Raw genomic sequence first — 20,988 nt, 5'->3', positions numbered from 1 at the left:
CCAGTCACCCCATCCCCCGGCAGCGCCCAGGTGTGGGCTGGGTTGACACTCTGGGCCAGGCTGCCACGGGGGCTGCGACGGCTCTGTCCAAGGCTCTGCAGACCCGAGCGTCGGCTTTGGTCCTCCTGTTGCCCCAGGATCATCCGGGGCATGACCCACCGGCCCGCCGCCAGCAGGCATCCTGCAGGGTGAAGACTCTCCATCTGGGAGGCTCCTGTAGGTCAGCGCACCGCACCCGGAAGAAGCCCGGAAGCGCTTCCTGGGGGATTAGGACCAGGAGGGCGGCTGGGAAGCAGGCATTTCTCTGTCCTCCCTGTTCCCGATCACTCGTTCCTGCGGAGGGTGCTGCCGGAGCTGAGCGCGGGGGCGCGGCGGGAGCTCAGACCCCGAGGCCGGGGAGGGGAGAGGGTCTCCCAGGGGCCCGGGGGCGGGGTGGGGTGGGGTGGGGTGGTAGTCCGCAGGACGGCCGTGGGGTGGAGGGCCGGGCCCACCCCGCCACTTCCTTCCCCGGGCAGCGCCAGATTTCCCCGCGGTTCTCGGCGACCCCAGGACTTGGGTCACCGGCGACTCGGAGGTTTAGGTCCGTCTCCCCGGAGAAGTCCTGCGCATTCTCCGCCCCGCCCTTCCAGCCTCCGGGGCGCCTCACCCTCCGCAACCCGGCGGTGCCCCCTGCCTGGACCGGGTGCCCCCCTCCCGGAGGACACCCGTCGTCTCCGCTCGGCTTCTCTGTCCCCTCCCCGAGCCCCCTCCGCCCCGGGGCTGCGAGCCCTGCACCTCTCGGGGCTGGGGACGCCGGGCCCGCCGCTCCCCGGCTGCTGACCCCGCCCCGGGCCCGCCCCGGCCCCGCCCCGCCCGCCTCTCCCCGGCGCTCTGGCCCCGCCCCTTCCCGGCGCCCGGGCCGGGGATCACCGAGGGCGCTGAACCTCCGAGCGGCCCAGAGCGGCCGGAAGTCGGTGGGACGGGGCGGGAGCGAGCGTCGGAGGCCCACTTCCGGTTTTGTCGCGCGTCTGGAGCCTCGGGCGGTCCACGGGGAGGGTGAGTGGGCGCGCCGGGCGTGGACTCGGGTGTAGGCGGCGGGCCTGCTCCTCGGCCCTGCGCGGAGGCGCCGCCGGCCGAGCCCCGCGTCCTCCGGCCCCCGGCGCTGCGGGCCCCGCGCTGCCCTGCCTCCCGCGGGGGTCGGGGGCGCGAGCGGCGTGCGGAGGCCCGGGGCGCCTGGCGTGGGCGCTGCTCGGGCGGCGGCCGCGTGGCCGGCGGGCGGGGGCGGTGGGTCGGGCTCCCCGCGCGGACTCCCTGCCGGTCTGCGCCTGCGCCTGCCCGCGAGCCCGCCGCTTCCCGGGGCCGCCTCTCCCCGTCCGCCGCCTGTGGAAGACTTCACTTCGTGACGGTGCAGGAGGGGCTGCGCCCGGGCGGGGTGGGCGACCGGCCTTCGTGACCCCCGGCCGCCCCTGCCTGGGCTGCTGCCCACGAGCCCCTTTCTGAGCCAGAGGCGCCCGCGGGGAGTCCGCCCCGCATCCCGGCGTCCAGGGGGCGAGCCTGGGGCGGCGGCGGGCCCTGCAGGCTCCACTGCCTTCTGTGACCTTGTTCGGGCCCGTCCTCCAGCCACGCTCCCCGACTCCGGCTGCCCGGCCGCGCCTCCTCCCCGGGCTAGTGAGCTTCTCTGGGGCGGGACCGTCGAACGATCAGAGTCCCTTCTCTGGGGCGTGATCTCGGAGGTGATGCGTTTGCATAGTTTTGACTCTTCATACTGCCTCGGGAAAGCAGGGTTCCCGCGCACTGTGCGCTGCTGCGACCCCGTTGCTTAGTCTGGCACCTGGCGTGGGTGGCAATCCGCACCTCACACACTGAAAGATGAATGAAGCTTCTGGGGGGCAGATGCTCCAGTGCTGTGGCCGCTTTGGCCTCACCTTATATCCCTGCCAAAGAACGTCTGAGGTTAGAGGTAAAGGATCGGAGAATTCAGCCTGGAATTTAGGGATCGGGCCCCTCCAGCACCCTGACCTCTGACCCTTTCCTAACCGCCAACAGGTCCCTCCGCCAGGACACATGGATGCCAACCCACCGAGCCTCATGGTAGGAGTCTGTCTGCCTCCATTCCTGCTAGAGTCCTACTTTTTTCCTCTAGGAACCTACCCTGCCTGCTGGGCCTGGTCCTAGACCCTCCTCGGCCCCTGGTGGCCCTTGGCAGGCTCAGGCGTGCTCATCCTTACAGGAGCGAACAAACCCCTGCCCAGACTGGGGCCCATCTGAGGCCCTCATGGGGGGAGGTCTGTAGATCACCCTGGTCTGGCTTCCTCCTCCCCTCGATTTTTAGAGCCGAAAGGGCCTGGTGACTGGCTCAACCCTGTGGTGCATGTCCCTGAGACACACACATGAGGTGGAGCCAGAATGGGGCTGGCACCCAGGGTTCCCTGGGGTGCTGGTGTATGTCTTTTCAGGAGGCTGTGACGTTTGGTGACGTGGCCGTACACTTCTCAAGGGAGGAGTGGCAGTGCCTGGACCCTGGCCAGAGGGCACTGTACAAGGAGGTGATGCTGGAGAACCACAGCAGCGTGGCTGGACTAGGTGAGGCTGTGTCTTGGGACCCCTCCTCCTGCATCATGGGTCAGCACCCACCTAGTCAGGCCCGTTGTCTGGGGGGTGGGGGGGCCGTGGGTCTCTGAGGGTCAGGAACTGACCCTGGGATGTGTCATGGTGAGTTCTGTGCATTGTAAACACCATTTTGCATGCTTTTATGTTTGTTAACTTTGTGAGGTCAGATTTTAATGAAATTTAATCCGTTAGTATTCGCCTTATGGATTGTACGTTTGAAACCTTATTTAAAGATTCTTTCATACTCTAAGGTCATGGAGACAGTCTACACGTTCTCCTGTGGGCTTTCTAGTTTATGTTTCTTGTTTAGATCTGGGCTCCACGTTTGTGTCTGGAGTTAAGTAGGAGCCCATCCTTTTCCATTGATTTGTGGGGCTGCCTTTCTCCTGTGTGACAGTGTGCTTCCCAGCTGGCCTTGTAGTGTGTCTTAATGCCTGGTAGGACAACTTCCCTTTTTTGTTCTTTTTAAAACTTCACTTACTTATTCAGGGGTAATAGGGTAATTCTTTCATGTAAATTTAGAGTAAGTTTGAGTTTTTTAATACTTGGAACTGAGCTTTTCATTGGGGGTGCTTTGAATTTGTAGAATTCCTAAAAGGAAAACTAATCTCTTTCTCATACTAATTGTTCTCATCCAAGATCATAGAACATGTCTCCATTTGTTCCATTTACCTCCTGTGTACTTTGTTAGAATTCTGGGATTTTCTCCAGGATGGTCTGGTACCTTCTAGATGCTTTATTTTTTATTGCTTTGTGAATGTATCTTTCTTGTTGCTCTATTTTTAACTGATTATTGTTGCTGTACAGAAATGCAGTTGGTTTTGGAGGGTTGATCTTGTATTTGGCAATTTTGTTGAACTTCCAGCTAGTCTGGTGCCTTATTCTAGGAGAGGGTTTCCCCCTCTATTTCCCAGTGTCCCAACAGGTAGCTGTGGCCAGAACTACACTGCTGTTTTAGGCAGGACTGCTGTGGGCAGGCCTGTTTTGTTCCTTTTTTTTTTTTTTTTTGTTCCTTATTTTATTTTATTTTATTTATTTATTTTATTTTATTTATGATAGTCACAGAGAGAGAGAGAGAGAGAGAGAGGCAGAGGGAGAAGCAGGCTCCATGCAGGGAGCCCGACGTGGGATTCGATCCCAGGTCTCCAGGATCGCGCCCTGGGCCAAAGGCAGGCGCTAAACCGCTGCGCCACCCAGGGATCCCCTTGTTCCTCATTTTATTTATTTATTTATTTTTTTAAATATTTTTTTTCAATTTTTATTTATTTATGATAGTCACAGAGAGAGAGAGAGAGAGAGGCAGAGACACAGGCCGAGGGAGAAGCAGGCTCCTTGCACCGGGAGCCCGATGTGGGATTCGATCCTGGGTCTCCAGGATCGCGCCCTGGGCCAAAGGCAGGCGCCAAACCGCTGCGCCACCCAGGGATCCCCCCTTGTTCCTCATTTTAAAGGGAATACTTCTAGGGATGCCTGGCTGGCTCAGTCCACTGACTGAGTGTGCAACTCTTGATCTTAGGGTTGTGAGTTCGAGTCCTACATTGGATGTGGAGATTACTTTAAAAAATTTTAAGAAACATAAAAAATAACCATTTCTTTAAAAAAAAATAAAGGGAATGCATGTAATTAAAATTAGAAGAAAGTGGCTAAGGAGGTTTTTTTTTTCTTCAAGATTGTATTTATTTATTCATTTGAGAGCAAGAGCTCGAACAAGGAAAGGGAGCTGCAGAAGGAGGAGAAGCAGACTCCCACTGGGTAGGGAGCCTGATGCAGGCTTCGATCTTAGGACCCCAGGATCATGACCTGAGGCAAAGGTAGATGCTTCACTGACTGAGCCACCCAGGCGCCCCAGAAGTTTTGTTTTCAATCATAATACATTGGGAGGCACCTGGCTGGGTCAGTCAGTGGAGTGTGAGACTCTTGATCTCAAGGTTGTGAGTTCAAGGCCCATGTTGGGTGTAGAGGTTACTTAAAAAATAAAACACTTAAAAAAACAAAAGGACATTGAATTTCGAATTATTTTTCTGCATCAATTGAGAACTCATACGATTTTTTTTTTAGTTAAGTAAATTATATTGATATTTTATTATACTTTTGGAGTAAACTCTAAATTATATTTTATGTATAAACTTTGATATCATTTTGGACTCAGCTAGGTAGTATTGTATTTCAGATTTTTTGTTCCTGTTCATAAGGGGATTGGACTTTAATATGTTTCTTTTTGTGAATTGTTCTTATATATATTTGGAAGCAGCACTTGGTATGTCAGTTTCATAAGATGAACTATGCAGCTTTTGCTGTCTTTTTAATTTCTGGAAGAATTTATGTATGTGGATTTATACTTTTTGGTAGAATTCACCTGTAAAACCATCTGGGCCTTGGGCTCTTGGGAAAGGAAGATCTTGCAGTAGCATTTGGTTTTTTAGTGAAAAATAGTCAAGTTTGTGAATTTCCTTTTGTGCTCATTTTGTCATTTTTAGCGTTCCTATAAGTTGATGTGTTCATTTAGATTTTTAGTTCCTTTGCAGACTCTTTAGTGTCAGAACCACTGAGGATCCTGGCCCTGCTATGGATGGGAAAGGGCTGAGAGTCCAGGCATCTCGGTGTCCAACCTCAGGACTGGGACCAATCTGGAAAGAGGGCCACTGTGCCCAGACCCTCACCCCCGATGCTCCCTTCAGAGGCTTTGCCTGTGCTCTGGCAGCCCCCTGCCTCTTTACTCCTGACAGTAAGGGTGCTGGACCCTGTGCTGGGCCCTCAGCTATACTGACACAGTGTCCTTCTCTGCCATCCCCACAGCAGGATTCCTGGTCTTCAAGCCTGAGCTGATCTCCCGGCTGGAGCAGGGGCAGGAGCCATGGGTCCTCGACCTGAAGGGAGTCGAAGGGAGAGAGGGGGCAAGGACCTTCCTTACAGGTGAGGCTCAGGCCTGAGTTTCTGGGTCCAGGGCTGAGGAGGTGTTCAGAGAACTCATGCCCAGCAGAGAACTCATGGGAAGGTGGACCTGGACCCCAGGGACTGACGAAGCTGGATGCCTGGGAACACATGGCCACAGGTGGGGCTGTTGACAGAAGCATAGCCCAGCTGTGGAGTTGCATTGGGAGAGACCAAAGTGCAGAGAAGCAGGGACATGAAATTCTTGCGTGTTACAGCAAAAACAGTTTGTTCTTAAGGCACGTGTTGAATTTCTAACGTACTGATGTTCTTACTAAGCAAAGGTGACGATCCAAGGAAAGCACTGAGTTTGGCTCTGCGCAGGCTTCAGGGCTGCGTCGGTGTCCTGGGTGCTCTAACACAGCGTCATAAACGCGGGACTTACAAGCACAGAGGTTAATCGTCTCCACTCCAGATGTCCAGACCAAGGTGCTTGCAGGATCCTGTCCCTGTGAAACCGCTAGGGAGGGACCCTTCCTGTCTCCTGCAGCTTCTGGTGGGCCCTGGTGTTCTTTAGCTTGTGACTGCGTCACTCTCCGGTCTCTGACTCCGTCATCATGTCCCACCTCCCCGCCCGCCCATGTCGTCCTGAAAGGGCACCAGTCATGTAGGATTAGGTGCCTCCTCACCAGCGCAACCTCATCTTAACTAGCACTCAACAGTCCTGTTGTACAAGGTCCTATTCTAAGGTCCTGGGGCTGAGCTTCAGCACACATCTTCGGGGGCACAGTCCGCCCATAATAGGGGCCTCTGCCACCGTGCGGCATTGGCTCCCACTGGGCTCCTGTTGAGGGGATGCCATTGCCTCAGCCTTGTCTGAGCCTCCCTAGCTGATGCGTTGCCCAGTTTGCTCAGGGCAGTGAGATTGTATGCATCTTGGCCACAGAAGAGGATCCTGCCTGCTACCTGCCATGTCCTCTTCCCACAGTCCCTGGCTGGCTGGGAAGCAAGTTGGAGAATCAGACTGTGGCAGTTAGGGCCCTGGAGTCCTCCTTAAAGCGGGTTCCCGAGTCTCTGCAGAGCATCCTCACGCGCACCGTCGTGTGGAAGGTGGCAGAGGTACAGGCAGTGTTGGGGGCCTTGACCCTCGCCCCCAGCATCCTTGGCTCTGTCATTGAAGGCCCTGCCTTCCTGTGGAGGCCCCTCCCTGGCCCTTCCTCGGAAGGATCTAACGCTGTACACCAGCCCACGTACACCCCAGCCACTGTTAAGTATTTCTAATGGGGAAGGGAGATTTCAAAGAGGCAGGAGAGCTAGCTGGAGCTGGGCGGATTTGGGTAGTTGGTGGGTTCATACGGAACAGATGGTTTTTATGGTGATGAGTCAGCAGCAAAGAAAACATGAAATGTGTAGACCTGCTCTGAGCCTGATAGCACAGGGCAGGAGCACAGCCTCACAGACGAAAATGTGTGGAACGTGTTAGAGAAACTTATGTGCCCAAGGTGTTACCTGCGCCTGGTGCAGCAGATCGCCGAGGAGTGGCCCGGAGTGGCAGGAAGGTGCGGAGCTGCACCCCGACCCACCATCACCACACCTGTCCCCAGCCTGCCGGGACACAACGTCTGTTCTCTGAGGCAAAACCACTTCCAGAGTGAAGCTGTTTTTTTAAACATGTGCTTGCATCTCTTCAGGGGTTACCTAGAGTTTGCAGATAAGAGCTCTCAAGTTCCAGGGGAGGGTGAACTCTGGGCTTCAGTTAGGAGTCCCCAGGGGTGCCTGTGGGCAGTGTCACACACACAAACGGCCCAGCGGTGGTTAAAATGGTGAGGATGTGTTTTTAATCCATAGTAGTTTTTGTGATGGGGAAGAGTCCAGTGTGGGTGAACACGGCTTCCATCTGTTCAGATGTGGCCGGGGCAGGCAGGGGTGAGTGGGCGAGGGCTGGGCCCTGTGACACCCACCTGGGCTTGCTGACCACTGCCTGTAGGAGTTGGGTCCTGCTCTCCCACAGAGGTTGGGAGACTCCCTGTCCCTCAGGTGTGGCTGGAACAAACGGTCGGTTGTGCTGGCAGCCTTGAGTTTTCCCAGGCACACACCTTACGGGAGGCAGAGCCATCCTAGGGGTGCAGCCTTGAGCTGCAAGAAGCAGCATTGGTGTGTTGTCCCTTACGGGCCAGGGTTGAGGCCTGATCGAGAAAGGCTCGGGAGCCTGGGCTGGGCTCGGCTGGAGGGTCTTTGTCAGAGGGTGTCAGCAGTCAGCAGAGGCAGGGAGAAGTGGACCTGAAGTGGGGAGCCCCTGAGGCTGGGGCAGGGGGCTTCTCAGACTCGGTCATAGGGAACCAGATGGAGGCCGACCCCAGAGTGGTCGGGTGCATTTGTGGCTGCTTTAGCCCCGTGGGGTTAGCATTTCCTCTGAGCAGGAGGTCCCAGCCCCAAGGCTGCAGCCATCTCCACCATGGTCTCCGTTGGCGTCCGTAGGGGCCTCTGCTCTCCAGTAGGAGGCGGTGGAAAGCAGAGCTTGCCCGTTTTCTCAGCTGCAGAGCAAAGGGAGTCCTGGGCAGAGGGTGAGGGGGCCAGTGCCACACGGCCAGCCCTGCCCCGTGAAGGGTGTAGGATTGTGCAGTGAAGACCAGTCAGGGGATCCCTGGGTGGCGCAGTGGTTTAGCGCCTGCCTTTGGCCCAGGGCACGATCCTGGAGACCCGGGATCGAATCCCACGTCAGGCTTCCTGCATGGAGCCTGCTTCTCCCTCTGCCTATGTCTCTGCCTCTCTCTCTCTCTGTCTCTTTCTCTCTGTGACTATCATGAATAAATAAATAAAATCTTTAAAAAAAAAAAAAAAAAAAGACCAGTCAGGAGAGTCCCCATGTCCTAAGGGCACAGAGAGGAGAGAGGTTGAAAGGGCAAGTGGTGGGAGGACAGACCCAGGTCCATTCCTAGTTCTCTCCTTGGCTGTGTGTCTGAGGGGCCACAGGTTCCTTATGGGGGGCGGGGTCCACTACTGGTCTCATTGGATTGTCATGAAGACTAAGTGAGGAATGGCTGGAACCCTGTTCCTTACCCACAGAAGATGCTCAGTGTGATGGCCTTTTCGTCACCTGGGACCACCCAGAACTGCGATCGCTGGAGCTGGTGAGGGCATTGATGTTAGGAACCACCAGGAACCCTGTGACTGGCCCCCTGGAGGATTTCACTCAGAACCCCACTTCTCAGACTCATCCCTGGGGTGCCCCTCAGCAGCTGTCCAGCCTTGTCATCCTCAGAGCCTGCCTGTTCCTCTGCTCATAGTTCTAAATCCCTCTTCACAGGACACCTGGGGGGCTCAGTGGTTAGGCATCTGCCTTCGGCTCAGCGCATGACCCCGGGGTCCTGGGACCAAGTGCACATTGGGTTCCCCGCAGGGAGCCTGCTTCTCCCGCTGCCTGAGTCTCTGTCTCTTTCTGTGTTTCTCATGAGTAAATAAAACCTTTAAAAACAAATAAAAATAAATAATAAATCCCTCTTCCCCTCACTTCACCTCCTCTGGATCCAGGAGCCTCTGGCCACACTTGGCAGGCTCTCAAGATCACTGCTGCTTCATGGGTTTTCACTCGTACCAGTTCCCCACAGGATGGATGTCCGCTCACGTGCCTGCACGCAGGAGCACATGGTAGTGGGATGAACGCAGAAAGTGAAAAGTATTAGTGACACCAAATTTTGGGCGCTGTCAAAGGCATGACTTCTGGAAGTGTTTTTCCATGTGGGTCTATCCTTGCTTGATGCAGCCTGTCCTGGGAGGGTGCTCCGTTCCCAGGGATGACCCGCACCCCCCATCCCCACGCTGGTCTCTGTCCTGTCTCTCGAGCACAGGGGACAACGGACATCTTATTTTCTGTTTCAGATTCTGCAGGTGGGATTGCGAGCGAGCAGGCCGGTGAGGACGTGGATGTTCTAAAATCAGAACCCTGTGCGGCAATGGTCAGAAGCCCCCCACCGGCTTTTCCTCAGAGTTCTAGCTTTAGCGATCCCTCTGATGGTGCAGTCTGGTCAGAGAGTAAGCCAGGCTCTCTCCAGAGAAACCGCCTGAGCACAGGGACTGTGGCTCCCAGGAAGACCTTCACAAGGGAGGGTGCCCAGGGATGTGGTGAGCTGGAGAGCAGTGGTGGCCTGGGTTGTCAGCCTGGCGAAAGTCCAGGAGGTGCAGAAGGGACGTCCCGAAGGTGTGACGTGTGTGGCCGAAGCTTCCGGTCTGCTTCAGACATTGCACTGCGTCGAGAAATTGATACACGAAAGAAACCAAACACATGTCCGGAGTGTAAAACAAAAGTACCCGATTGTTTGCAGGGGAAGCCTCGAGGTAACTGCCACGGAGAGAAGCCGTATGAATGTGAGGAGTGTGGGAAGGTCTTCAGGTTGTGCTCACAGCTTAATCAGCATCAGAGGATCCACACTGGTGAGAAGCCATTCAAATGCATCGAGTGTGGAAAAGCCTTCCGTCTGAGTTCAAAACTTATTCAGCATCAAAGAATTCACACTGGAGAGAAGCCCTACCGGTGTGAGGAGTGTGGAAAGGCCTTTGGTCAGAGCTCCAGCCTCATCCACCACCAGAGGGTCCACACGGGGGAGAGGCCCTATGGCTGCCGGGAGTGTGGAAAGGCCTTCAGCCAGCAGTCTCAGCTGGTCAGACACCAGCGGACCCACACTGGAGAGAGGCCCTACCAGTGCCAGGAGTGCGGGAAGGCCTTCAGCCAGAGCTCAACCCTGGCCCAGCACCAGCGGATGCACGCTGGGGACAAACCTCAACTTCCAAGGAACCCAGATAGCCCCAGCCTTGTTGCACATCAGAGAATACACGCTACAGAGAAGCCATTTAAGTGTGACGAGTGTGGGAAGGCCTTCAGGTGGGTGTCTCGCCTGAGTCAGCACCAGCTGACCCACACCGGAGAGAAACCTTATAAATGCAACAAGTGTGCAAAAGCCTTTGGTTGTAGCTCACGGCTTATTCGCCACCAGAGAACTCACACTGGAGAAAAGCCATTTAAATGTGAGGAGTGCGGGAAAGGCTTTGTCCAGGGCTCCCACCTAATTCAGCACCAGAGAATTCATACTGGGGAGAAACCCTATGAGTGTAGTGACTGTGGAAAGGCCTTCAGCCAGAGCTCCAGTCTCATTTACCATCAGAGAATCCATAAGGGAGAGAAGCCGTACGAGTGCCTGGAATGCGGAAAAGCTTTCAGTATGAGCACACAGCTCACGATCCATCAAAGGGTCCACACTGGGGAGAGACCCTACAAGTGTACCGAGTGCGGGAAAGCATTCAGTCAAAACTCAACCCTTTTCCAGCACCAGATCATCCACGCAGGAGTGAAGCCCTATGGGTGCAGTGAGTGTGGGAAGGCCTTCAGTCGGAGCTCCTATCTCATCGAGCACCAGAGGATTCACACTCGTGCTCAGTGGTATCATGAATACGGGAATACCTTGGAAGCTTCTACCCATGTGAGCCGTAAAAAAGTCAGCACTGTAAAGAAACTGCATAAATGTAACGAATGTGAGAAAATATTCAGGTGGCGCTCGCATCTAATCATACATCAGAGAATTCACACCGGAGAGAAACCTTACAAATGTAATGAATGTGGCAAAGCTTTTAATCGGAGCTCCAGGCTTACTCAGCATCAAAAAATTCACATGGGATAGAGCACTTCCCTTTATAAATGTGTATAAATGTGAATAAACCTGCAGCCTTAACTTCATGTATTTTATATCGTTTATACTAACAAGAATTTGGAATGTGGGGATAGGTTGCAAATTATTAAGAAAATGTCCAAATGCATACCAAGTGGATGTTTTTTTGGTGGAATGTGTGACTTTATCCCACTCAGCAAAGCCTGTGTCCCTCAAGTCAGGGTGCTCGTGCATAGAGTTCCGAGTTCACAGAGGGAAGACCCAGGCCCTGTGGATGAGGAGGAGTCCTGGCCAGCTTTGCCAGACCCGTAGCTTAGCAGTTACCCAGAGGGTCTTCCCTCCGCGCCAGGTCCTCGGGCTGGCTTCAGTGGTGGGGGTGTTAGCTCGCGCTAGCGGGAGCCCAGAGAGACGTGCCTAGAACTCCTTCCTCCCATCTTCTTCACCTGACTCCTCCTCTTCCAAGTCCGCTCCCATCAGAGCAAGCTGGGGATCAGCCAGCGGGCCTGGTGCCAGCAAGAGGAGCTCGATCTGCACACGACTCCAAGAGTAGCACCCGGGCCTAGGGACCTGCTCTGTGAGTCTGGGACGTCACTGTCCCTGGAATCCAGAGTCGCGCTTATCTGAGCGTCGTTACAGGGCGATCGGAAGAGATGAACTGTGTACGAGAGCCACTCCCCTCCCACACAGACCCCGAGCCAGCATCTCCAGCCGGACCCAGGCAGACTCGGCACCGCAGGGACGGCTCCTGAGAGCCCAGCAGATGCTACCAAGAGGCCAGGGTGTGTCCTGTTACTGCTGCTTCCCACGCTTCCTCTGTTCCTCCTGCTTCGTTCCTCCTGCTGTGCAAACTGCCGGAATAGGGCGGGTCTGCAGACTGACAGGTAAGCCTGTAGCCTGTTCCCAGAGGCTGGTGGAGATGGAGGCCGTGGGCTCACCAGCAGGATGGGGCTAACCAATTCTGGTGCCGGCCTCGCCCTAGCGTCCTGGACTCACCACTGTGAGAAAGTTCGAGGGGACCAGAAGTCTTAGATTGGCTACTGCCCACTTCCACTCACTCAAGACCTGCCCATCTGTGGTGTCATTGCCAGTTACCACCGGGGCAAAATTTGGGCCAAAGACCCCTCCCTGTCCCCGTGGAGAGGCCCGTTTCTTCAACATAGACAAAGGTAATCCAGAGGGACACAGGTCAGTCACTTGAGTATTGCAACACATGACTTGGGTCACCAGCACACTGGTCTGGTTAAGCCTGTGGGTAGTTCCCCGAGACACAGGCTTGATGGGCACGTGTGGTACAGCCCAGTATCAGGTTATGGATTTGTATCAGGTGAAAAAAGGGCTGGCTGGCCCTGTGTTTGAGCTAGGAGGTTCCAGAATTATCTGGCATAGGGAACAGCAGAGTTTGGGGTGGTCTGGTCCATCAGGTTTGGTTCCTGGCACGTTGACAGGGATCTCTGCCCTGTAGCACGTCAGCCCAGTCATAGCCGGGCACCATGTGTGACGTGCTCTCAGGCGGCAGTGCTGGTTCTAGGGGGGATTGCCCCCCAGCCTGTACCTGCACCTTTAGAGGTGGTCCCTCTCCAGGAGCAGGACACCATGAGGTCATTGTGCCCATTTCAGTAGCTGTAACAGCCTCTTCAGCTGTCCCTACTCCGCCCAGAACTTGTGTCCAAAGGCGTCAATGCAAGGGGACCAGGGACTTTGTGGGCCCACGTGCCCTAGGCAGCCTGGTCGCTGAATGTGCCATCCCCAGAAAGGAATCCTCTCTGCCACCTCTGGGTAGTAGGACGCCAGGGTCGGAGGTTCTATGTATTCAACCTGGGCAGGATGCCATCCTCCCAACAGCAACTGCAGACCAGCCAGAAGGCCCAGAGGGTTCCACCTAAATCTGCACCTGGATTCTCTCTCTAGATGGACATGGCCCTCGATCGGGGCTGGCACAGCCGGCCAGGGGGCAAGATGCAGCCTGCGGCCTGTGAAAGCAGGCATGCAGGCCATAGGCCGGGTGGCAGGTCACAGTCTAAGCCAGAGTCCGCTCCTGTAAATGCACTCCTCTGAGAGCGTGGGTTTAGGGACGAACACAGATCCCAAGCCACAAGCAGTCAGCCGGGTTCCTAGCTCTGCTCTGCATCTTCTCTGGCAGCCCCTCTTCCCGCTCCTGGCAGCACGGAGCTCCCAGTTTTTCAGTTGGGCGCTGCCCGGTTCCAGTCCATGTTTGCTCAAAGAAACTCTTCAAAAATTTGATGTACCTCAGTTTACCTCTTAAAAAGCTTAAAAGCTAAGAAGGGTTTTTACATTTTTAAGTGGGGAAAAAAAAAGACTATTTTGTGACATTTGAAAATTATATTGAAATCAAATTTCAGTGTGACCAAATAAAGTTTATTGGAACCGAGCTGGCCCCTTTGTGTGCAGGTTGCCTCTGGCCACTCTTGTGCTACAACCGCGCGTGCTGGTCTTGCCTTGTTAACGTAGGTAAAAACCTCATGCCCTTCGACCTCTTGAGGAATTCGGTTTCCTCTGTATTTTTAGTGTGGTTTGTTCACCTAAACGTCCGAATACCACCAAGAATTCAATAGAAATAAGCCTACAGGCCTACATTCCAGTCCGGAGCCTCGATTGCAGAAGTATAGGATGAGGGGTCCTTCCTTAGCTGCACCCTCGTGACAGCCAAGTGGCCTGCTTGGCGAGCCTTGGTGAAATCCAGCCGCCTGGCTGCTTAAAATGCCCGGGGCTCGGGACCCCGGGAGCCAGCCAAGGGCATCTGCGTGCCACGTGTGCTGGTGGCACTTTGCGGGGGGTGGGGGGGTGCAAGATTGGTGGGACGTTGTGTTCTACCTGCAAGCTGGGTTTCCCAGTTTGGGCCTTACTGAATACAACACGTTTTTAGGAACACCGAGAACTGTTTCGGAGTAGAGGTGATCTGGCATTTCTCTCTTGGAGACTATAAACCTACAATTTTGACCTGAACTACTTTTTACTCAATTACCAGATTAAGCTTTGATTTAGGATATCGGAATGGAACCACTGAGCTCCCCCAAAGCTCCACAGAGGGGCGGGGGGTGTGGGGCCAGCTGAGTTCACAGCCCTGTGGCTTCCACTCAGAGCCTCGGAAATGTGTCTGACGGCCCGGCTCAGCCGGATGCCTCCCAAACGCAGTAGATGCATTTGTTCAGCGCTCCGGGAAGAAGAATCCGCGGGCATCGAGTTTCCACACAGGGGCCTCTGGCGCCTCCACAGGTGGAGCGCGTGACTTGATTGATCCCAGGGTCATGAGTTCGAGCCCCAGGTTGAGTGTGGAGATTATTTAAAAAAAAAAAAAAAAAAAGATTTCCACAGAGATCTGAAAAAGATCCAGAAAATGGAAAAGGGTCATCTTCCAAGTGGGAGTGTCCGCTCTGCATCCAAGGCCTTGTGCGGGCCTGGAGGCAAAGGTGGCCCTCGAATCCGGCAGTGGGAGGACTGAGCACAGGTGGGGCGGCCTGGGCACGGGGCTCACCCCCAGCCTACCAACTGCTGTCCTACGGGCCCTGTGTGGACCCAGTGTCCTGAGTGTGGCCTTAAAGGACCGAAGATGAAATGATTCTGTGACATGAAATTAAAATCTCCTCGACACTAAAACCTTTTTATTGGACAGGATTGTGCCTGGTGTTTGTTGCGCCGCGGCCGCCAGGCCCACGACGGTCGCCCCCGGGCGGCGGGCAGGTCACGCCCCGGTCACGCCCCGCAGCTCCCAGGCACTGGAGATGGAGGTAAGGGCGGCCGCCGTGCCCCCCGCCTCCCAGGACCGGACACCGTCCCTGCTCTTGGCCATCGCTGTGGACAAAGCACAGCGCGTGCCCTCGGGCAGCAGCGGGGGACTGAGCAGAGCGCTGCCCCCCACGGGCCGGACAGCAGGTGCAGGTGCAGCAGGTGCAGGGACAGCAGGTGCCGGTGCTGAGCCTGCGAGTGCGCGGGTAGGCCTCTCCCCATGCCTCCTGCACCCCTGAGCCCCCGTGGGCCCCCCTCAGGGGCAGGAGCCCTCTCCCACCACAGCTGGAGGCGGCTCCCCGTGCGGCTTCGTCCTCCCCAAGCACGTCTCACCGACGCGATGTGGCCACGGTGGCCTGGGGGCCTTGTGTCTGCTCCCGCGTGTCGTTCACAGGCACGGAGGCCCAGCAGCCCGGCGGCAGCAGAGCTCGGGGCGCCCCGCGTGGGGCCGTGGGAGCCCAGGGCAGGACGGCCTCTGCTCCTGCCCCACTGGCCTCGTCCCAGGAGGGTCTCGCACACGAGAGGAGCAGGGGGCAGAAAGGGCTCAGCAGCAGGAAGCTCCTGCGAGCCACTAGGGCTGTCATCCAGGATGCGGGGGGAGCACGGAGGCAGGGACACCGCAGGCGTCACCCAGGTTGCGGCCCCGAACACGCCCACTCCAGGCCCCAAGGGACCCCGCTGCCACCTGTGCACTCTCACTAGGGCCCAACTGTGTCCCCTGCAAAGCTGTGTTGAAGCTTTAGCCCCCGGTGTGACGGAGGGGCCGCTGCGGGTGGATGCGGCTAAGCGACGTGCGACAGGGGCTCCGACCCAACAGGGCTGCGGTCTTTTTTTTTTTTTTTTAATATTTTACTTATTCCTGAGACAGACGCAGGCTGAGGGAGAAGCAGGCTCCCTGTGGGGCCCCCGGGCCAGTGGAGGCTGGCTGGCTGAGGCCTCCTCCCGCACCGACCTCCCCCTGCAGCCTCCAGGGCCGTCAGGAAACAGAAATCTGTCCTTTAAGCCATTTAACCTGGGATATTCCGTGATGGCACAGAGCTGCCCGGGCCCTCCGCCCTCACCTCAAGCAAGCACCCATCACTCACCCACCTGGCTCGGGACTGGGGGCCGTTCTCCCAGAGGCCGGGCCCCCCCCAGCCCCCACAGCTCGCCCACCGCGAGCAGCGCCCCGCCGACTGCTCCACGTCTCGGGTACAGTGCAGCCTCCAGGAGGGCCCCCACGGGACCCAACTTAAACGGACAGCCCAGCGCTTTATCCCGCCTCCATGCCTGGGACCCTGCTCTATTTCTTTTCTTTCTTTTTCTTCCTAAGATTTATGAGAGAGACAGAGAAACACTGGGGGGGGGGGGGGCGGAGAGCAAGGTAGGAGAATCCCCGCTGGGCAGGAAGCCTGGCACGGGGCTGCAACTCAGGACCCCGAGATCATGACCTGAGCCCGAAGCAGTTGCTTAACCGACTGCACCACCCCGGCGCCCCTTTTTGTTGTCGTTGTTGGCAAATATTTTAGAGAAAAAGGTGCGAGTGGGAGGAGGGGCAGAGACAGAGAATCTCAACAGACTCCTTACTGAGCTTGGAGCCCCACACGTCGTGATCCCAGGACCCAGAGATGATGAAGCGAGTGGAAACAGGAGTCAGGGCTCAATCTCCCAAGGCCGCCAGGCGCCACCCCCTTGCTCTATTTCGGCACCACTTACCCTCCTCTGACAAGCTTTGCCAGTCACTTTGTAAGGTCTCCCCTCCCCGCTAGAATGTTGGCTCCATGAGGTCAAGGACAGAAGCCAGGGAATGAAATGCCCACGCTAAACAGCGTTCCCGAAAGCAAGTGGGCAGGGAGGTCAGATGCTACATGAGGCCCGACCGAGTGACCAAACGGTGTCCGCAGACGGGCCTTAGCTCGACACCAGAGGGAATCAAAACCAGAACCACACTGGCCTCAGCAGCGCAGCAGGTGCCCTCACCCAGGAACAAGACCAACAGCCAGGGGAGGGGTGCGCAGTGTGATGCCCTCCCAGGACACTTTTTTTTTTATTTATTTATGATAGTCACAGAGAGAGAGAGGCGCAGAGACACAGGCAGAGGGAGAAGCAGGCTCCATGCACCGGGAGCCCGATGTGGGATTCGATCCCGGGTCTCCAGGATCGCGCCCTGGGGCCAAAGGCAGGCGCCAAACCGCTGCGCCACCCAGGGATCCCCCAGGACACTTTTTTTTGTTGTTGCTTTATTTCCAATAAAAAGGGAAAATACAACCTCCTCAACTGAACCGAGTAGGACATGATGAGATTCTTTCATCTCACTGAGGACGCCTCCAGGAAGGGCCGGCTCCTCCCACGTGACTGCGGTGGGGCTGCAAGCCCGGTCAGTCCTGCAGTTTGAGCTCACACTTCTTCTCCAGGTCGGCCATCTCCTTCAGCACCAGCGCCACGCTGTACCGCAGCTCCTGGAACTTGGCGGCGGGCACCTCGAAGCGGTAGGCTGACCCATCCGACAGCTGCAGCTGCATCAGGACGCTCGGCTGCAGGGAGCGGGCCAGGGCACTGGTGGAGATGGCCACATCCACCCTCCACCGCAAGCCGGCGACACGGGGCAGCCAGGCCCCCCGCTGCCCCGCCGCAGAGTTGAGGAGCCGCCGCTGGCTCCCAAACACCACGCTGGCCAAGTCTGTGACCAGGTCTTGGGGGACGCAGAGCTCCTGGAGCTGGTCCTTGAAGGCATCGGGCTTCAGGCTGGCGGCGGGCAGCCGGAGGGCCTGCTGGAGCAGCGTATGTGTGCCCGCAAGGAGGGCACCCAGCCGTTCCTCTGGCAGGTCTGCAGCCGCCCCGAGGCGCTGCACGGCCTCCCGGCAGTCCTCTCCCTGCAGACTGCTCACCACCAACTTCAACAGCTTTCTGAAGGTGCCTCTGTCCAGGTCGGCCAGGAGCCGCGGCATTGCAGCTACTTGCGGGGGGAGCTGGGCCCCCAGGAAGCTCAGCCGGCCCGCGTACCCGTCGCCGGGGTGATGCAGGTAGGGCGCTGCGGCGCCCACGGCAGACATGGCTGCTTCTCCGGCCGGTCGGAAGCCCCGAGGAGAGTCCCCGCCGCAGCTGCCAGGGCGGGGAGAAGAGAAGCCGTGACCACCGCGTGCCCTGGGCCAGAAAATGAGGACTGACGCTGCGGCCTCAAGGCGCTGACAGCGGGAAGGGGGGCGCTGAGAGCGGGTGGCGGCGCCCGGGCGTCGGCAGGGGGGGGGACGGGGTGCGGGCGGAGGCCCGGCCAACAGGAGGCTCACGGAGACCTCGAACACATCACGGGGAGCAGGGGGCAGCGACCGCAGCCCCGAGAGCGGAAGGGCGGGCGGCCAGGCCGCGGCCACCTGCCACCCTACAGCACCCAAGGCGGAGCCGCCCCAAAGGTCTGCAGGAGCCAACAGGGAAACTGAGGCCCACACACAACCGCCCCAGGACTAGAACGCAGGCCTGTTCCCACAACGCGGGCGGGAGGGGCCGAGGCACGTGACGGCACCGGGACCCGCGGGGCCGGGAGGGCGGTGTGATGTCACGGCGCGTCGCAGGGGCTGGCCCTGGGGCCTCCCCGGGGCGCCCGGAGGGATGCGGGTCTCCTGGCCGCGCCCACGCCCGATGTCCCGGGAAGGCCCGGCCGCCCGCCGCTCGGGACCGGCTGCCCCCGCTGGCGCTCTCGCCGCCACCCGCGAGCCCAAGGATCCCAGGGCCGGAGCCGTGCGCCGTGCCCGCCGGGGCGGCCCTGTGGCCTGTGCGCAGCCGGGGAGCGGCCTCCGGAGCCCCGCGCGCGGTGAACGGGGAGCAGGCCGCGGCTCCGCGCGGAGGGGCCCCAGCCCCGCCCCCAAAGCCGACGCCCCCGCACCTGCAGAGGACCGCGCGCAGCAGCTGCCGGAGGGCCACGCCGCCTCCAGGCCGGAAGCGGCCCCGGGCCCCGGAAGCGACGGAGGCCACTTCCGGAAGCGACGGCGGCCACTTCCGGGCGGCTCTAGGGCGGCGGGAGAACCCGGGCCTCTGTGGTCTGGCGCGGCAGTCGGCCTCGGCCGGCGGCTCCGGGGCGCTCGGGGCGCTGTCTGCGGGGTCCCGGCTCCCCCGCCCGCTGCTGCGCGTCGGCCGCCCCGCCGTGGGGCTGCTTGGCCTCCCGGGGAGCTGCGGCGGAGGCGTGTGCGCTGCCTCTCGGGCCGTTCGCTCACGGCGGTGAAGGGGAGGCGCGGAGCCTCAAACTGAGCCGAGGAGTCGGAGAGGAGGCTCTGGGGCGGCCGGCGGTCGTCGCGGGGACGCGTCGCTGGCTGGTCGCTGGGGAGACGCGGGCCGGAGGCCGGGCCACGCCGTGCGGAGGTGGAGATCGGAGAACACGCGGGACCCGCCGCGTCCCCCGGCCCCGGCGCCGCTGCTGCGGGGAGCTGGTCCTGGGCCGAGGCCGCCGCGCAGACCCCGCTGCCTGCGTCTCTGCCTCTCTCTCTGTCTCAGGAATAAATAAATAGAAAATTTTTTTAAATGGGCTCAATTTTTTTTTAAATAATTTAATTTATTCCTGAGACACAGAGAGGGGCCGAGACCCAGGCCGAGGGAGAGGCAGGCTCCACGCAGGGAGCCCGACGCGGGACTCGATCCCGGGCCCCGGGGTCACGGCCTGGGCTGGAGGCAGGCGCTCCTCGGCGGAGCCCCCGGGCGCCCCCAAAATGGGTTCAATTTGATGTGAAAATTCATGGGACATCTCGGTGAGCGCGGAGCCTGGAGGCCAGCAGGGGGCGCCCTCCCCCCACGCCCCCCAGCGGTGCACTCCCGGCTCCGGTGCGGTCCGGGGCGCCTCAGTTTAGCACAGCGGATCGCAGCGCCTCTGCTCCGGGGAGGGCCTCGCGGTCTGTTCTCCTGCTTATGCTTTTGGTATCACACACAAGCATTCAATGTCGAGGAGCTTTCCCCCTACGTTTTCTTCTAGGAGTTTTATGGTTTTAAGTCTTATGTTTAAGTTTTTTATTTTTTTTATTTTTTTTTTTATGATAGTCACACAGAGAGAGAAAGAGGCAGAGACACAGGCAGAGGGAGAAGCAGGCTCCATGCACCGGGAGCCCGACGTGGGATTAGATCCCGGGTCTCCAGGATCGCGCCCTGGGCCAAAGGCAGGCGCTAAACTGCTGCGCCACCCAGGGATCCCTTATGTTTAAGTTTTTAATCCATTTTGAGTTGATTGTTGCATATTACATATGATAAGGGTCCAATTTCATTCTTTTGCATGTAGACATCCAGTTTTCCCAATGTGAAATAATAAGAAACACATATATGTTTCTGCCCCAAGTTCCTGCTAATATTTAGCTGTTGACTGCAGTTCAACACCAAACTTCTAAAAACCTTGTAATTTCCAAAGTGATAGGACTTTAAGGAGTTACCCTCAAAACCCTTGGAATTTCCTGGGTCATAGGACCGTCTTTTTTTTTTTTAAGATTTATTTATTTATTTGAGAGACAGGGAGAGACGGCACGCACAGGAGTGGGGTGAGGGGTGGTGGGAGAGAACCCTCAAGCCGGCTCCCCAGAGTTCAGAGTACCACACCGGGCTCAGAGTACCACACGGGGCTCAGTCTCGTGGCCCATGAGATCGTGACCTGAGCCGAAACCAAGACTTGGATTCTCCACTAACTGAGCCACCGGACACCCTGCGGAGTGTCTTGTTCTAATGAGGTGACTCTCAGTGTGCTCCTGAGCGGCTCTGAGTAGGAGCTTGGAATGCTCAGTTCTCCTACCTCGTCCCCCAGAGAGGGGAGAGGAACTGGAAAATAAGCTTATTATCGATCACACCCATGGGACGAATCCTCCACAAGAATCCGCATGATACGGAGTTCAGTGAGCTTCGGGGTGGGAACACTCGGAGATGTGGAGAGTGGCGCGCCGTCAGAGGGGACGGAGGGCCCCATCCTCGGCCCTCCGCTTGTGCTGCTCTCCCAACCAGCTGTTCCTCAGTCACATCCTTCATAATAAACCGGGAATCCGGCAAGCAACGTGTTTTCCTGAACTCTGAGCCACTCTCGCAAATTATCAAACTTGAGGAGGAGTCGTGGAACCTTTGACTTACAGCTGGTTTTTCAGAAGCACCGGTGACAAACTGGGAGTGACAACTGGCCCCTGGAGTA

The 20,988-nt window shown here is 57.8% G+C and overlaps 2 protein-coding genes across 13 annotated transcripts; one reads left to right on the top strand and one right to left on the bottom strand.

Moving 5' to 3' along the window:
• The first annotated feature begins 920 nt into the window (after positions 1-920).
• ZNF7 (zinc finger protein 7) lies at positions 921-13,509 on the top strand. 11 transcript variants are annotated; one of them, XM_072775503.1, is made up of 6 exons: positions 946-1,035; positions 1,762-1,932; positions 2,026-2,070; positions 2,403-2,562; positions 5,386-5,502; positions 9,340-13,509. In XM_072775503.1, exons 2-6 carry the CDS (start codon positions 1,849-1,851, stop codon positions 11,130-11,132), a joined length of 2,199 nt encoding a protein of 732 aa, XP_072631604.1. In that variant the 5' UTR covers positions 946-1,035; positions 1,762-1,848; the 3' UTR covers positions 11,133-13,509. The 11 variants fall into 11 exon arrangements, with proteins under 11 accessions (XP_072631610.1, XP_072631613.1, XP_072631612.1 ...); XM_072775502.1 differs by having other exon boundaries at positions 1,762-1,939; XM_072775513.1 differs by lacking the exon at positions 946-1,035 and having other exon boundaries at positions 1,305-1,939; positions 9,340-9,416; positions 9,783-13,509.
• Positions 13,510-16,856: 3,347 nt separating this feature from the next.
• COMMD5 (COMM domain containing 5) lies at positions 16,857-18,869 on the bottom strand. Of its 2 annotated transcripts, none has more exons than XM_072775664.1 (2): positions 18,724-18,869; positions 16,857-17,945 (listed from the first exon to the last, which is right to left on the bottom strand). In XM_072775664.1, the coding sequence occupies exon 2, from the start codon at positions 17,894-17,896 to the stop codon at positions 17,222-17,224; it is 675 nt and encodes a 224-aa protein (XP_072631765.1). In that variant the 5' UTR covers positions 17,897-17,945; positions 18,724-18,869; the 3' UTR covers positions 16,857-17,221. The 2 variants fall into 2 exon arrangements, with proteins under 2 accessions (XP_072631765.1, XP_072631766.1); XM_072775665.1 differs by having other exon boundaries at positions 16,857-17,987; positions 18,724-18,801.
• Positions 18,870-20,988: the final 2,119 nt, after the last annotated feature.

The sequence above is a fragment of the Canis lupus genome, chromosome 14, assembly GCF_048164855.1.
Source record: "Canis lupus baileyi chromosome 14, mCanLup2.hap1, whole genome shotgun sequence".
Lineage (NCBI taxonomy): Eukaryota > Metazoa > Chordata > Mammalia > Carnivora > Canidae > Canis > Canis lupus.
The sequence above is the reverse complement of the archived record's forward strand: the minus strand, read 5'-3'. Positions and strand labels throughout refer to the sequence as shown.

Excerpts from the sequence above, each read along its gene's own strand:
- ZNF7 (XM_072775502.1), top strand. The coding sequence starts at position 1,853 with ATGAAGCTTCTGGGGGGCAGATGCTCCAGTGCTGTGGCCGCTTTGGCC. Across the intron at positions 1,940-2,025 it reads AAGAACGTCTGAGGTTAGAG|GTCCCTCCGCCAGGACACAT; the intron begins GTAAAGGATCGG and ends AACCGCCAACAG. Across the intron at positions 2,071-2,402 it reads CCAACCCACCGAGCCTCATG|GGTTCCCTGGGGTGCTGGTG; the intron begins GTAGGAGTCTGT and ends GCTGGCACCCAG.
- COMMD5 (XM_072775664.1), bottom strand. The coding sequence starts at position 17,896 with ATGTCTGCCGTGGGCGCCGCAGCGCCCTACCTGCATCACCCCGGCGAC.